This window comes from Pyxicephalus adspersus, chromosome 5, assembly GCF_032062135.1.
Source record: "Pyxicephalus adspersus chromosome 5, UCB_Pads_2.0, whole genome shotgun sequence".
Lineage (NCBI taxonomy): Eukaryota > Metazoa > Chordata > Amphibia > Anura > Pyxicephalidae > Pyxicephalus > Pyxicephalus adspersus.
The window spans coordinates 11,780,492-11,794,971 of NC_092862.1; the positions used below are offsets into that span (position 1 = coordinate 11,780,492).

A 14,480-nucleotide genomic window follows, 5' to 3' on the forward strand; every position below is an offset into this window, starting at 1 on the left:
CCTGCTTTTATCTCTTTGATAGCGTAAATCAGTAGGTTTTTAGCCTTAATTTCAAAGTTCTCTCTAACCCATGTATCAGTCTGGTATATCGGTGATTGCTCAGTGTACTTGATAGAGAGGATTGCAAACAGGCAGGTAAGTTTATTTTATTGCAGAAGAAACCTTGCATGTCTCTTCTACAAAAAAACAAAAAACTGCCTACTGGGTTTTTCCCATGCATGTTTGAATTAACTCCCCATCCCTGCAGCATACGCTCTGCTACTCCGCTACTGCTTGGTGATTATCCCAGACCTGCCAATGTGTAAGTCATGTGCTTTTCCAAATAACCCATAATTACTGGGTGATATTTCAGGGCAGTGGGTGGGTTGTATCTCTGGACGCAACCCACCCACTCTCCCATCGCAGGCTCAGACCTGCGATGAAAGAGTGAGCGGGTTCTGGCGTCATGACATCACTCTGGGGGAAGTTTCTGTGTCATGTGAGTGACACATGGCTCCCCGCACATGTGCGGTTCAGAGTCTATAAGTTTAGTGGTCGATGACATCCAAAAGGTTGGGGACCACTGCCCTAGGGGATGCATCATCTCAATAATTGGGCTCACAGTATCCAGGACTAAGCAGCACTCTTACATCCTGGATACTGGACGAAGGGGCCCTGAAGTTAGCAAATAAAATGGAGTCTGGTTCTCTCATTTCTCAGTTAAGATCCTCTAATTTCTCATCTTTCAATTGTTGTAAAGTTAACTAAAACTGAACATAAATGTATTTTATTGTTTTAGGTATTTAGAGGACCTTAATGAAGGAATTTATATTCAGCAAACACTAGAAACCGTCCTTCTCAATGAAGATGGGAAGCAACTTTTGGTGAGTAACAGATCTATAGTAGGTTTATCTATTCTTTGCAACAGGAATCTTATTTTTAGTTTAAATATATGTGCATCAGGTATTGCACATAAACTTCACACTATCAGTGTGTTTAAATTTTAAATTGTATTTGTAATGCAATAGAATAAAAAAAGCCATACTTTTTCATTATATATGCAGGTATTGTTTACTGCTTAGTAATGTTGTTTGATGGTGGTGCTGTACTGCTTTTTATAGTTCAAGCCTACCTGTCAGGTTTGACTTACTGCAAACATATTCTATCTCAGCATTCGTTATATTAGGAGGCTGAGTGATTGTAATGAAATATAAACATCTGCTAAAGCATCTGATGTCTGATACTAACAATCAAGTGAAAGTCACTTGGATCAAGCAACTTCCAATTCTATTGCTTGAACATAAAACATCAGCTAAACTTCATCTACATGTCTTATGTAATATACTGGAACCATATAGTTAGCTTATTGGGTTTTCTAGTAGGTTTACTGAATAAAGTGGCCTTCAGATGTTTACAGTAAGTTTTCTACTTTAAATCTGCATGTCTCTTGAAATGATCAAAATTCTTTGTGATGAATAGTGTGAAGCTTTGTACCTGTATGGGGTGATGCTGTTAGTAATTGACCAGAAGATTGAAGGAGAGGTGCGGGAGAGGATGCTGGTGTCATATTATAGATACAGGTATGTCTCCTCTAATGAATAGTTTTCAATTTGACATTCTTGTCACATAATGGGCCTGATTTATTAAAGCTCTCCAATAATAAATAGGATACACTTTTATAAGTGAACCAGTGTAATCCAAAAAATCTGGAATGGTTTTGGCCCTGGATTGAAAACATTTGCTAACAAATAGCAAATGACTTTAAGAAATCCATTCCAGGTTTGCCGAATCGCCCAGGTTCATTGATGAAAGTGTATTCTCTCCAGCCTTGGAGAGCTTTCATAAATCGGGCCCAATGTCTTTGGACTGTGTACTGTATTGTAAAATGTCCAGGGATCCAGAGCCATTGAAGTAGCGGAACCTGGAGTGGTTGGTACTTGGATTATTTAGTGTACTTGTCACTAATAATTTCAAGGCGTGTTTCCCACTCCCATCCACTAATAGGAATGCTCCCTGCTCTGTACCCTAATATTTATTAAGGTAAAGCAGGCATTTGTTCCTATTGGCTAATTGTAGTCAGGGGGAGAGATGCTTCCTGCTTTGGGACTCTCTGTGTGATGCGGGCCATAATAGAAGAGGATCCCAGTACCAAGCACTGAGCCTCATGAGCTTTATTTTGTTTTTTATATATTGTGAGGACTTACCATAAAATAGCAGGATGTCCATGAGACAACTCCGTGCAGTAAGTTCACTTTAGGGCTCCTGCCTATGCTTATTGATTGAAACATCCAGCACTCACACTGCCTAGTAACACAGGTGACCTTTTTGTAACTGTGTTACAGTACCTATACTTAACATGACCAAAGCATTAGAAGAATCCACCCATAATGTGGTGTAAAACCTGAACTCTAAGCAATCTGCCTAATACAGTGGAATGAAATCCATTTGAACTTTTTACCTGACAGAGGATTTTTAATCCTTTTTAGTTTAGTGATAGATGACTCAATCACCTCTCTTTTCTGAATGTCAGTGAAGCTGTACATCCAGGTCCCTGAGCCGTTCCAGCCTTCTGGTTGGACATTAAAAATGCATTAATGTGCTGATGATGCTGTCTTCTCTCAGCAAGCTGGTAGTGTTAGATTGACAGCATTGTGCATAATGTCAGGATTATGTAATCTGGACTGACCTTAACATCGGGCTGTGCCATCGTTTGGTTAATCACTTTGTTGTGTACTTAGTGCTGCCAGATCTTCTGCTGACTCCAACATGGACGATATCTGTAAGCTCCTGCGTAGTACAGGTTACTCCAGCCAACCGGGATCCAAACGCCCCCCTAATTATCCTGAAAGCTACTTCAGTCGTTCCTAACAACATTTCTCTAAAGATAAAGTACAGTAGCCCTGATTTATTAAAGCTCCCCATAGCTGGAGAGGATACACTCTCATCAGTGAAGCTGGGTAATCCAGCAAATGACTTAAGAAATCCATTCCAGGTTTGCCGGATCACCTTGGAGAGTTTTATTTAATCGGGCCCAATAAGTGAGCACTCCCTTTGCAGTTACCCCATCCAAGGACTGGTTATAAAAAGTTTATATATTACATACATTTTAAATTTAATGTGCTTTTATAACATATCGATAGAATGACTTGGCTTGATTGTGTGTGATAGTAATTCTATCTAGTAAGTTCTTTCACACCCTGCTTTGTATTTTGTTAGGTGTCAGCCTATCCATTGCCTGAACATCGCAGTACCGCACTTGCCACTCAAGCTGCAATGCTGTACGTGATTTTGTACTTCCACCCATCCACCCTACAAACCCATCAAGCCAAGATGAGGGAAATAGTGGACAAATATTTTCCAGATAACTGGGTAAGTTATTCTGTGTATCTGAGTGCATTCTACAAAGCCACCAGACAAAGATGATTGCTGGGAACGTTTTTGTTTGTGGTGTACACTGGTGTACTATTTAATAACTTTTCCTTACTAGTATGGGGGGGTAGATATGACTAACTGAGCTTTATGAAAGTAATATGAAAAAAGTAACTTAGGATATCAAGAAATAAAGGTGAGATAAAAGATCCCAGATGTAAACAACACTGAGCTAAGTTATAAATAAGGTCAGGTTCAGGTTAAAGATCAAACATTTTTCAAGTAGCTCACCACTCCCCAGTCACTTTTTACCGTAGTGCTGGTTCTTAAAGACACTGCATGCGCACATTTGGCAGCCAGCAGAAGTGAACGGTTCTAGTATCAAGCACTGCCTCATTCATTCTCTATGGAGCTGCCACTGGGAAAGTTACATGTTGTGACCCCCGAGAGGCAGCAGTTCTCTGGCATAAGGTGGTAAATCCACTGCAACCTTGGTGCCAGTGTGAACATAGTTTACCACTAACATAGAAGGGCTATTTAGGTTTTTTTAAAATGATTAAATTTAACATTTCAAGTCTGCATTTGCTCTTTAACATCTGGAGTTAAAGTCCAACTAAGGCAGCATGGGTCGATTTCTAGTGGGAGCCATACAAAGCTGCAAAAACAGCTCTGAACTATACTTTGGATCTACCAAATATCAAAGAGCAGGTAGGACTGCAGGAACCCCTGAATATTTACTTCCAAAGCTGAACATTAAGGATTGCATTTATTGATATATAAATTTTGATCTCAGTTCACAGGTTTTGGTTTTAGAGCCTGTTTATATTGGACAATTGTGGAATTTTCCTTCAATAAATCTAAAGATTAATCATGTGTTATTGTCTATTCAAAAATTACAATTTAGCTTTTGATGGATTTTGAAGCTCCGAGTCAGCCCATGGCTTCTTAAAAGTTTTGTATGCTCCAGAAGAGAGATCTTTTGGATCATACGAACATGGTTTAAAATGTTTGCACAGAAAAAATGCAAACTGGGTACCAAATGAAAGGTAAAATATTGTCACATGCAGACATTGCTGACTCCTAGGTCTGTGTTTTTTTGAAAGATATGAACGAGTCATCCTTTTTTGTCAGGCATGTCGGTATGCAGCTATCGTGGATCGTCTTCACCCCCAGGTCCAGCAGTTCCTGAAGCAGGGTTTCCTGAGAGAGGAATTTGTCCTAGATAACATTCCCAAGCTACTAAACTGCCTGCGTGACTGCAATGTTGCCATTCGATGGCTGATGCTTCACACAGCAGATTCAGGTAAGCGTTTCAGGTTGTAGGCAAAGGACATTTAGCAGGGGAGGCTGTGCATGTGCAGCTCTATGATTTTTGACCGCTCCAGCGAGCCATTAGGCAGGTAAGAATTCCTTTTTGCAGAAGGAACATCACCTGTCCCTTTCTGCAATAAAGCTGTGCCTGATCGCTAATTTTTAAAGTGGAACTTTAGTTCTTCTTTAAAGTTGAGCACCAGCAATGTTTCCAAACTAGCCTTATACCTTTCTGTGAATGGTCCCCAAAAGACAGTCTAACATAATCATGTGCAATGCAAGACTACCAGTCAACATTGTAGGTAAGGATACCAAAGGCCCATCCACAACCCAAAACTTATTAGGTAGCAGGAAAGTTTTAGGCTGCCAAGGGAATGAGAAATAAAGTTTTAAATGGTACTAACGGTTAACCCTTTTAGTTCGTGGGGAGGCACAAGTGTAGTTTTGACATGTCCCCAGATTCGTCTTAACTCTTCAGATCCCCTCATTCAGAACAAGGCTGAATTAAAATGCTTTTCTGCAGGCATGTTCTAAAAGAGTAAATTACAAAACTTTGAATGGCCAGACAGTAAGCACTTTTAGAGACATGTCTGCAACAGTAGACTACATCATAATGAACTTCTAACTTAATAAACTTTTCTCTTTTAGCATATGACCAAAACAACAAGCGCCTTCGTCAGGTCAAAGAACAGGTCTTGTCTGAGTCAAAGTACAATTCCAAAGTCTTGTTCCAACTTCTGCTTGACACAGCTCAGTTTGAATTCATCTTGAAGGAGGTAACACTGTCCATTCTCTGGGTTTGTTATACAAAATGTGTTCAGTGTCCTACAGTCTGAGTACAAAAGCCTGTCCCTCCTGATGTAAAAGGAAATCTATTCAGCTCAGTCAAGGACAGAGCTTTCCAATAGTAGGAAGAATGAGCTTAGCTTATTACAAAGCTGATTGAAGAGCATACACATTATAACAAAATTCACCTGATTGAGCAGACATAATTCCAAATTGTTTAATAGTCTTGGACATATTTTATAAACATATATCATTTGAGCAGGTTTGTCAATGCTCAACATGTCAGTTGTACACAGATTGTTTAATAAAAAGTGTGGTGCACTGTTTATATCATACCAGTGCAAGATTTTACTGACTATTCCAGACCTACTGGACTGAGATATACCATATGAGTTACTTTGTTTTTTTGTTTTTTTTTGTAGTTTATGTGAATTGTATTAGATGGCCTTAGAAAGCACATTCCAGTCTTACAGCCCTATGCTCCCTACTTTTTTGTCTGGAATATGTGTACTGTTTTGTTAATGTGTCCCCAAGCATTTTAGCATTTATTTAAACGGCTGGGCTACATATGATAAATAAGTCTGATGTATAACATCATAAAGAAAAGCCATCAACATCTTTCTTGTATTTGATACATAATGATGTTTCAATGTGCTTAAGAAATTTTACAGTACTCTATTCCTCTATGGAAATAGCACCAACTGTTTTGTGTGGTTGTCCAGACATTGCCCCTGATTCATCATTGAAATCCGCGATCGCTGGAAGCGCGAAAGTACGCGCGGCCATCAATCGCGGATTACCGCGGTCCGGACTCGAGTATGCGCGTATCGCGCACGATTCCGGATCGCTAATACGAATGCGCGACCGATAATCCGATTTTGCTTGATGAATCAGGGGCATTATGTTTTAATATATAGGCCGCATACAGTTTAACTTTTACAGGTCCCCCTTTTTGTCACTGGGCAGATAGGTAGATTGGGTCTGTTTGGCAATCAAAGAATAAATGAAATCTGTTCCAGAAATCAGTTTGGGCAACAGAATTACTCCTCATCATCACTGAACTTCTAGACTTTCATGCAATGTGTTTGGCATCTTCCTCCTTGCATACTAGCTGACCCCAGAAACCTCCAACTTACAGCCATCACCTAGGAAGATCCTGACAAATGGTATTTTATTCTGTAGAAGTCCTGGGATTAAACTGAAAAGATTAGTAGAACAACCAATCCAGTTCCACATATTTCACCTCTGAATCCTTAAATTACTGTGGCGAGTTTGCAACATGTGGTGTTTGCACAAACAAATGATATTGGTATTATTATTTTTAAACAGGATTTATATAGCGCCAACGTATTACGCAGCGCTGTACATTAAAAAGGGGTTTCAAATGACAGACAAATACAGACAGTGACACAGAAGGAGGGGAGGAACCTGCCCCGACCCTTATAATATAGGCTATTTGCTCATAGTCTTCGTCCAACTGGACAATTAAAGCCAAACCTCTCTGAAGAGATAAAATTTATTTGAAACTTTTCTTCTGTTCCTACAGATGTTTAAGCAGATGCTATCTGAGAAACAGGCCAAGTGGGAGAACTATAAGAAGGAAGGTTCAGAACGTATGACAGAACTGGCTGATGTATTTTCTGGGGTAAAACCTCTTACCAGAGTGGAGAAGAATGGTGAGACATTTGTCACCTAAATACTCTAAAAGGCTATAGAAGTTGTGTGTTTTGGTGGTATCCACAGCACTTTATCTCCCCACTTTAGAAATGCTCTTTTTTTATTTCGTCACAGTGTCACTTATAACATCTAGACATGGAGAGAATTAACAAAACAAGTTGTGTGCTTATAGTAAATTTGCCTTTTATTCCTTTGTTGCCCTTTTACTGGGATAATATGGTAGCTGCCTTGTTGATCGTTAGCTGTTTCTTTGGCACAGACCACAAGTATGCAGATTATGATATCTGATTTTGCTCTAAATGTATAATCTGTATGCTTAATTCAGATCATTTTACACATTTCTATTCATTCATATTTTTCCTGTAGGAGCTTTTTTATGTTTTAAGTGTTGTATATATATTTTTTTGGTTGATTGTTCAGTTTATTATCTTTATATATTAGAAGCAGACACTAACCTTTTTCTCCTATTACAGAGAACCTGCAGGCCTGGTTTCGTGAGATCTCCAAACAAATCCAGTCCCTTAGCTATGATGATTCCACAGCAGCAGGACGAAAGACTGTGCAGCTTATACAGGCTCTGGAAGAGGTTTGCGTTTAAGCTACACACACATATTTGTATACCTAGATGTAACTTAGAATCTTTGTTACATTGACTTGTATTTGTTTTAGCTATTTATTATTTTTTTAATAAAGAACACCAATACAACATATGTGTGCAGTTGAATGAGGTTTTAAAGCTGTGGCAGTATATGAAGTCAGTTTCCAACAAGGTCCTGACACAAACTAGCCACTGACAGGGAACCCCAGGTATTTAGCTCTCCTTCTTTTGGTTGCAGGAATTTTTGTGTGTTGTAAAAGTAGGTAGGTAGGTGTAGCTGCAGTTCACAAAGACATTACAAATAAACTAAGCAGAATAAAATATATAAAGTTATGGGTACCATTATGTTTATTCCCCTCTCCGCAGGTCCAGGAGTTCCACCAGCTGGAGAGTAACCTTCAGGTATGCCAGTTCCTGGCTGACACCAGGAAATTCTTACATCAGATGATTCGCACCATCAACATCAAAGAGGAGGTGCTCATCACCATGCAGATTGTAGGTGACCTGTCCTATGCCTGGCAGCTGATTGACAGGTATTTGCTCCCTACCAGTCTGATCAAAAGCTTAATAAAGATCATCTTTTGCTTGAAATATTACCACAATACCACAAAATATTACTAATATACTAACTCTTTAAATAAACCTTTTCAAGAATGGTGCAACCTGTTTGAAATGTATATTGTACATTTGAAGGATGTTCTGTCCTGATCCTTGCATACTACTCAATAATTGTGCATTAAACTATTAATTTAATAGGTACACTTGCTTGTAATACTTCCAAAAATATTAATTTGGGGAGTAGCAATTGTTATCCAGAAGGCAGACAGTTGAAAGCAGGGATACCCAAACTTGCAATGCAGTACGGAGAGTCCCGTAGAGCTGCCTGCAGGTCAGTATAGTGACTGACAGCAACACTTCTTCCCATCCCCAGCGTTCAATAGTGATCTCACCTAAATTTGAGGATCCAGAGTATTAACCTCACTGAAGCTCATTATATTGGACCATTACCCACAAATCTGTCAATAACACCTTTTCTCATCGTACATACCAATCTCTTACTTTATTATCTGTTTCCATTTGAGCTATCCAGCCTATCTTATCTGCATTCATTTAATGCATCCAACATCTGCATCTATTTGAGCTGTCCAGCCAAACCTTATATCCCAGAATCATCAATACAGTCTCTACTCTCTCCTGAGGAATGCACAGGGTAAAACGCGTCATGTGACAGAGGCATACTTATGCTTACTTTAAGATAAGATTGTAGGCTTTCGATAATATGCGATACCATTGTGCTGATCCATAACTTAGTTGAGCTCTGTATAGCTTAGAATGCTAAATATATTTATTCTTTAAAATTCTTTGTAAAGGAAACCTTACTAAATTTACTGCTGTCTGTTTGAGAAATACTAAAAATGTATATGGTTTCTCCCTTATTTGTATTCTGAAAAGTTCCTCATACAATATTTAAAAGAAAAATAATTGGGATAAATGTTTTTCTTGCACATACACACAAATATGCACATATATAAACATTTTTGTTTTTTTCCTCTAGTTTCACATCCATCATGCAGGAAAGTATTAGAGCAAATCCATCTATGGTAACCAAACTGAGAGCAACTTTCCTGAAGGCAAGTAACCTCACATCTACCTTCTACTGTAGTGTTCACAGCACAGTTCCATCCACAAATGTCTGTGTTTCTGTCAAATATGACTTAAAATAGTTCTCAGTAAGAGCATGCCAAATTATAAAACTACTTGTTTTATACTAGGATTGGAAATGCCTAAAACTGAGTCTTGTGTTAAATTCCTATGTATTTTGCTGTGGCAGAGGTACCCATTCCTATAGCTTTTTATGATGTCAAAAATGAAAAAAATATATATATATTGAAAAATATAAACTATTTTTTGCTTACTTGCCGTAATCCCAAAAGCCATCATCCCAAAAGGCATCAGTCAGCAGAATAGCAAGGGAAGGAAAAACTTTCCAATACTAACAAAAATTGCAGTAAAAGTCTGACAGAGCTTTGATAATGGTAATCTTCCTTTTTCTCTCTCACAGCTGGCATCTGCCCTTGACTTGCCATTACTTCGTATTAACCAGGCAAACAGCACTGATCTCCTCAGTGTTTCCCAATATTACTCTGGGGAGCTGGTGTCTTATGTCAGGAAGGTGAGTTACTCGTGTTTCTTGTCCGAATCAATTTAGGGAATATATTATGTGGGACTTAGGAAAAAAAAGGTGAGGTGCTAGTGTATGAAGATTTCCATTTGCAAGATCCATTATCTTTATCAGCTCATGTCTCTGACATGATTTTCATTACAGAATATATAGCCCCAATCTACAGTTTTGTAGCTTTTTGTGTTATTTCCTGAAAGCACTTGTATTTGGAAGAAGGACCATCTTGGTTCCATATTTCTCTTTGTCCTTATTTCCTCTGTTCACACCAACACAATTTGTGGCACGCAGAAGGAAACATCCAGAGAAAGATTGATTGAAGAGGGAGTTTGATAAAACAGACATTTTTTTCTAACATAAAGTCACCAGCAGAACTGGATTTCCTCACAAAAGAGGGCCAGACCTAAATCCTACCTAAATCGGAGACAGCACGTAATTTTGCCTTTGATTATTAGACTGAGAAAATGTTGGAGTGATATCAGTGCTGTGCTGCCAATTGTTCTCTATGCTGGAGGCTTTTACATGAAAAAGAAAAGCCCTGCCTTTACATAAATGGCCACCTCCATACAGAGACACACTGCAGAGCAAGTCATGGTAAGTAAGCAATAGAAAATTGTAGCTGCATGGAGACCACAGGCAATAATGTTGACTAGTCCTTGGATATTTGTCTGCATTTGGGAACAACTTCTAAAAATCAGTTCTTCTTGAAACTGAAAATATTCAATTTCTCTGGTACTTTGTATAAAAAGTTAACCCTCCGTTCCACAAGACTTTAAAATGTTTGCTTTCAGTCTATAAAAAATTGTAATGATACTGGAGTACCCAGATATTTTTTTCCTTTGGACTAACCGTTTTTTGTAATTTTTTTTTTTTTAAAAGGTTTTACAGATCATTCCGGAAAGCATGTTTACATCTTTGGCTAAAATTATCAAGCTGCAAACACATGATATTATGGAAGTGCCAACACGCCTGGACAAGGACAAGCTCAGAGATTATGCCCAACTTGGAGCCAGATATGAGGTGATTGGTTCATCATGGTACATACACAAGCTTATTCTGCAAGGCAAAACCAAGAGCCACAAGGAATATTTTTTAGCCAGACTTTATCCTTGCCTTATCTCTGGTGTTTCTGTGCATGATCACTAATCTTTGGTCTCCTATAATGATTAGGCCAAACTAACTATCTGTTTTGATGTCCATTCCTATATTGGTCTTTGTTGATCAACACTTTACTGAAATTCTTTGTTTACTCCTTAGGTGGCCAGGCTCACGCATGCAATATCCATATTTACTGAGGGCATTCTAATGATGAAGACCACACTGGTTGGAATAATAAAGGTAATTCAACTGAATAAAGCATTGTGTCTCAGAAGGCATTTCTGCAAGGATCCTAGCAGACAGAATCCAATTTTCATTTCCTAGAAAATCATACCTTGAAGAAAACTAGATAATGTTTTATTTGAAAAAAAAAAATATAAGTCCTAACTTTTACATTGGGCTAAATAATTTTAGTGATTGATGAAGTGATTGGGAATCTTCCCTCTGGGTACACAAGTAAAGAAACACGTTTTAAGAGAAAGACTTGGCTTTTAATATGACAAATTGTTTCAGCTAGACCAGTGGTCGCAAACCTTTTTGGACCAACAGACCACTATATTTACCGACTTCGGACCGAGCATGCACAGGGAGCCGGGTGTCTTTCAAAGAGGAAGAAACTTCCCCTTTAATGACGTCTCTCCCATCGCAGGCTCAGACCTCTGGAACTGTGTCCAGAGACATAACTCGCCCACCACCCTGAGCCTGAGATCCATACAGGGGACGTGGTCCGTGGCTCTGACCGGTGTGCCCCCCCAGCAGGGTCCTTCTCCTGACCCTGGTTAGGGGTGCACTAGTCAGAGCCGTGGACCACCAAAATTTTCTCGTGGACCACCAGTTGGTGACTGCTTAGCTATTGCAAAAACCATGCAGTTAGGTCGATTGGCTTCACCCCAAAATTGACCTTAGACTGTATTAAAGACATGACTATGGCATTGTGGGTAGGTAGATTGTGGGCTCCTTTGAGGGATGGCTAGTGACTATGGGCTTTGTAAAGTGCTGCATAATATGTTGGTGCTAAATAAATATTGTAATAATAGCCTGTTTTTGTTGACAGGTTGATCCAAAGCAGCTATTAGAAGATGGCATACGGAAGGAGCTTGTTAAGAGAGTGGCACTGGCTTTACATAAGGGACTGATCTTTAACTCAAAAGCAAAGGTATTGTTCACATCAGCTGATGTTTATGGATGTAAACATTAAGATGGACATTTACCTCGAACTACTGTCTAGTTCATTCTTCCAACAGACTCTGGAAACTACTTTGTTACACACATCACCAATGCTTCTCAACAATTTATCTGTACCTGGTTGCTATTCTTTATTTTTCGTTTTCATTGGAACACCAGCAATTGCCTACCTAGTCCTGTTGTGCCACGTTAAGCCATATCAGTGCAGTTACATTTATTAAGTTTAATTAAGTAAAACGTTAGAATACTTTTAAGCAAAAGTTGTGCAAAGCAATACAGTTCTGATTGTGAAAGTGGCTGCAGCAAAGTAGTGTAAAGTCTTTTCTATGTCCATGTACTACAAAGAAGGAACCCTCTATAAGATGGAACCATTTCTGTTTGGAAGCAGTGGTTTCTGTACAAAGCTCCAACTACCCCTGCTGAGTCAGACCTATACAGTAGACCTCATGTTTGCTGCTGATTGAGAAGCTTTAGTTTTAACTCATCAGAGAGGGTATTAAGACCTCATCAAGGACATCAAGGAGACCACTGCCTCTACTAAAGTACCACAAAAGAGCAAGGGTAGCAAAGGTGCAACGAACAGGCTTTTTTACTACTATGTTTTCTTTAAAAAAAAAAAAAATTGTAATGGCACGTTTTTGTTTTGTAACCCACTTTAATATTTGTAGCTGACATTCTTTCAAATGTGCAAATCTTTTTACAGAAGATCAAACATTTACTGCATGAAAGGTATAGGGAATTTATTGGGGATGCTTAAAAATTTATTACAAGTTCTGTATAGTCTTCTGTGATAAGCAACACCTCATTAAATTAAAAGGGTAGTGCTGATTGGGAAAATTCCCATAGGAAGTAGTATATGTACACCCCTAGTCAAATTCCTAAATGTAAACCAAGACTTGTACAAGGAGTACAAACTACCTGCACAGATCTAAACGTTGTTATTCATTGCCACAGTCAAATCTAATCCGTAATTATTTAGGCTAGAAAACCTTGCCTTAAAACAGGTGAGGATTCCCTATAAACACCCCTGCTGGCTCCCAAAGCTTTATAGGAAAAGAGGTGTGTGCTTTCACCCAATACCAAAGAAGTTTCAGACCTACGTGTTTGCATGACTATAAAGTTTAAGATACTTTAATGCTAATGGCAACAAATATTTACACTTGTTGCATTTTTTGAAAAGAGTAAGTTTAAGGACATTGACATTTAGAGAATCTCCCCAGTACCAACGCAGCTAGTATGTATTTCCTAGTGCTGTCAGCATTTTACATATTAGACATTTCACTTATTGTCCTAATATGAAAACAAATGTTTTTTCTGCATTAGGAGACTATAAGACAAAAAATCAGGGACAGGCCTTATTCTAGATAGTTACTCTGTTGTTTTCTTGTAGCCCAGCGAGCTACTGCCAAAGTTGAAAGAAATGGCAGCTACAATGGATGGGTTCCACCGCTCCTTTGAGTACATCCAGGATTATGTCAGCATTTATGGTCTGAAGATTTGGCAAGAAGAAGTGTCACGTATTGTCAACTATAATGTAGAACAAGAGTGCAACAACTTTCTGCGAACGAAGGTAGTATGTTATGAATAATAAAAGGAACAAAAGAGAATGATCCCAGGGCTAAACTAAAAAAATAGGAGGTGCTTTATGACCAGAATTCTGCAATATGCTGTCAATTTGGTGCTTGAATGATCAATCCAACTGATTTTTTTCTAATCTGTAACCAATCTGTAGAAAGCCTAAAAACCTTGCACTACATGTAACATTTTTATTAAATGATTGTGTCACTCTGTACTATTGCATGTTTGTATTGCAGCAGGGAACAAAGCTGGGTTGTGCAAGGACTTTGCTGCTACAGGCAGCGAACATAAAATGAATAATAACTAGTGTATATATGGAATGGTATAATACCTAATACACAGCAGTTCTTTTTGGTTGGTACATTGGCCAATACAAGCGGGTCTGTCATGTATACATCAACAACTATTACCATTATTACTAGTTACAATTCCTGTTACTTGCATTCATCAACTTTATAATACATATAGTGCTGCCTTTGCAAAGCACATACTGTAACAAAATGACATTAAACTTCATCCATTTTTACATGCAGTTATTATCCAGATTTAACTACATCCCCAAATACTTCACAACCAACCAATCTAAGTGCAGAAAAATGGTTGGTGACAATCTATCAAAAACACAATATTTGTTTGGATTGACTTCAGATCTGGTCATTTTATTGGAGAAAAAAGTATAATTAAAAAAATTGTTTATCAGCTCTAAAGGTTTGTGTTTTT

The 14,480-nt window shown here is 38.4% G+C and overlaps 1 protein-coding gene across 1 annotated transcript in view; it reads left to right on the top strand.

The window, feature by feature from the left end:
• The first annotated feature begins 781 nt into the window (after positions 1 to 781).
• The window catches only part of WASHC5 (WASH complex subunit 5), a 22,807-nt gene continuing 9,108 nt past the window's right edge, over positions 782 to 14,480 (top strand). The window contains exons 1-17 of the mRNA XM_072413231.1: positions 782 to 863; positions 1,459 to 1,559; positions 2,718 to 2,836; positions 3,051 to 3,055; positions 3,196 to 3,348; positions 3,988 to 4,056; positions 4,480 to 4,651; positions 5,308 to 5,435; positions 6,992 to 7,121; positions 7,596 to 7,708; positions 8,087 to 8,253; positions 9,276 to 9,351; positions 9,783 to 9,893; positions 10,779 to 10,919; positions 11,157 to 11,237; positions 12,052 to 12,153; positions 13,573 to 13,759. Coding sequence (XP_072269332.1) covers positions 1,486 to 1,559; positions 2,718 to 2,836; positions 3,051 to 3,055; positions 3,196 to 3,348; positions 3,988 to 4,056; positions 4,480 to 4,651; positions 5,308 to 5,435; positions 6,992 to 7,121; positions 7,596 to 7,708; positions 8,087 to 8,253; positions 9,276 to 9,351; positions 9,783 to 9,893; positions 10,779 to 10,919; positions 11,157 to 11,237; positions 12,052 to 12,153; positions 13,573 to 13,759 — 1,828 coding nt within the window. The 5' untranslated portion in view covers positions 782 to 863; positions 1,459 to 1,485. The remainder of the gene's footprint in view (positions 864 to 1,458; positions 1,560 to 2,717; positions 2,837 to 3,050; positions 3,056 to 3,195; positions 3,349 to 3,987; positions 4,057 to 4,479; positions 4,652 to 5,307; positions 5,436 to 6,991; positions 7,122 to 7,595; positions 7,709 to 8,086; positions 8,254 to 9,275; positions 9,352 to 9,782; positions 9,894 to 10,778; positions 10,920 to 11,156; positions 11,238 to 12,051; positions 12,154 to 13,572; positions 13,760 to 14,480) is intronic.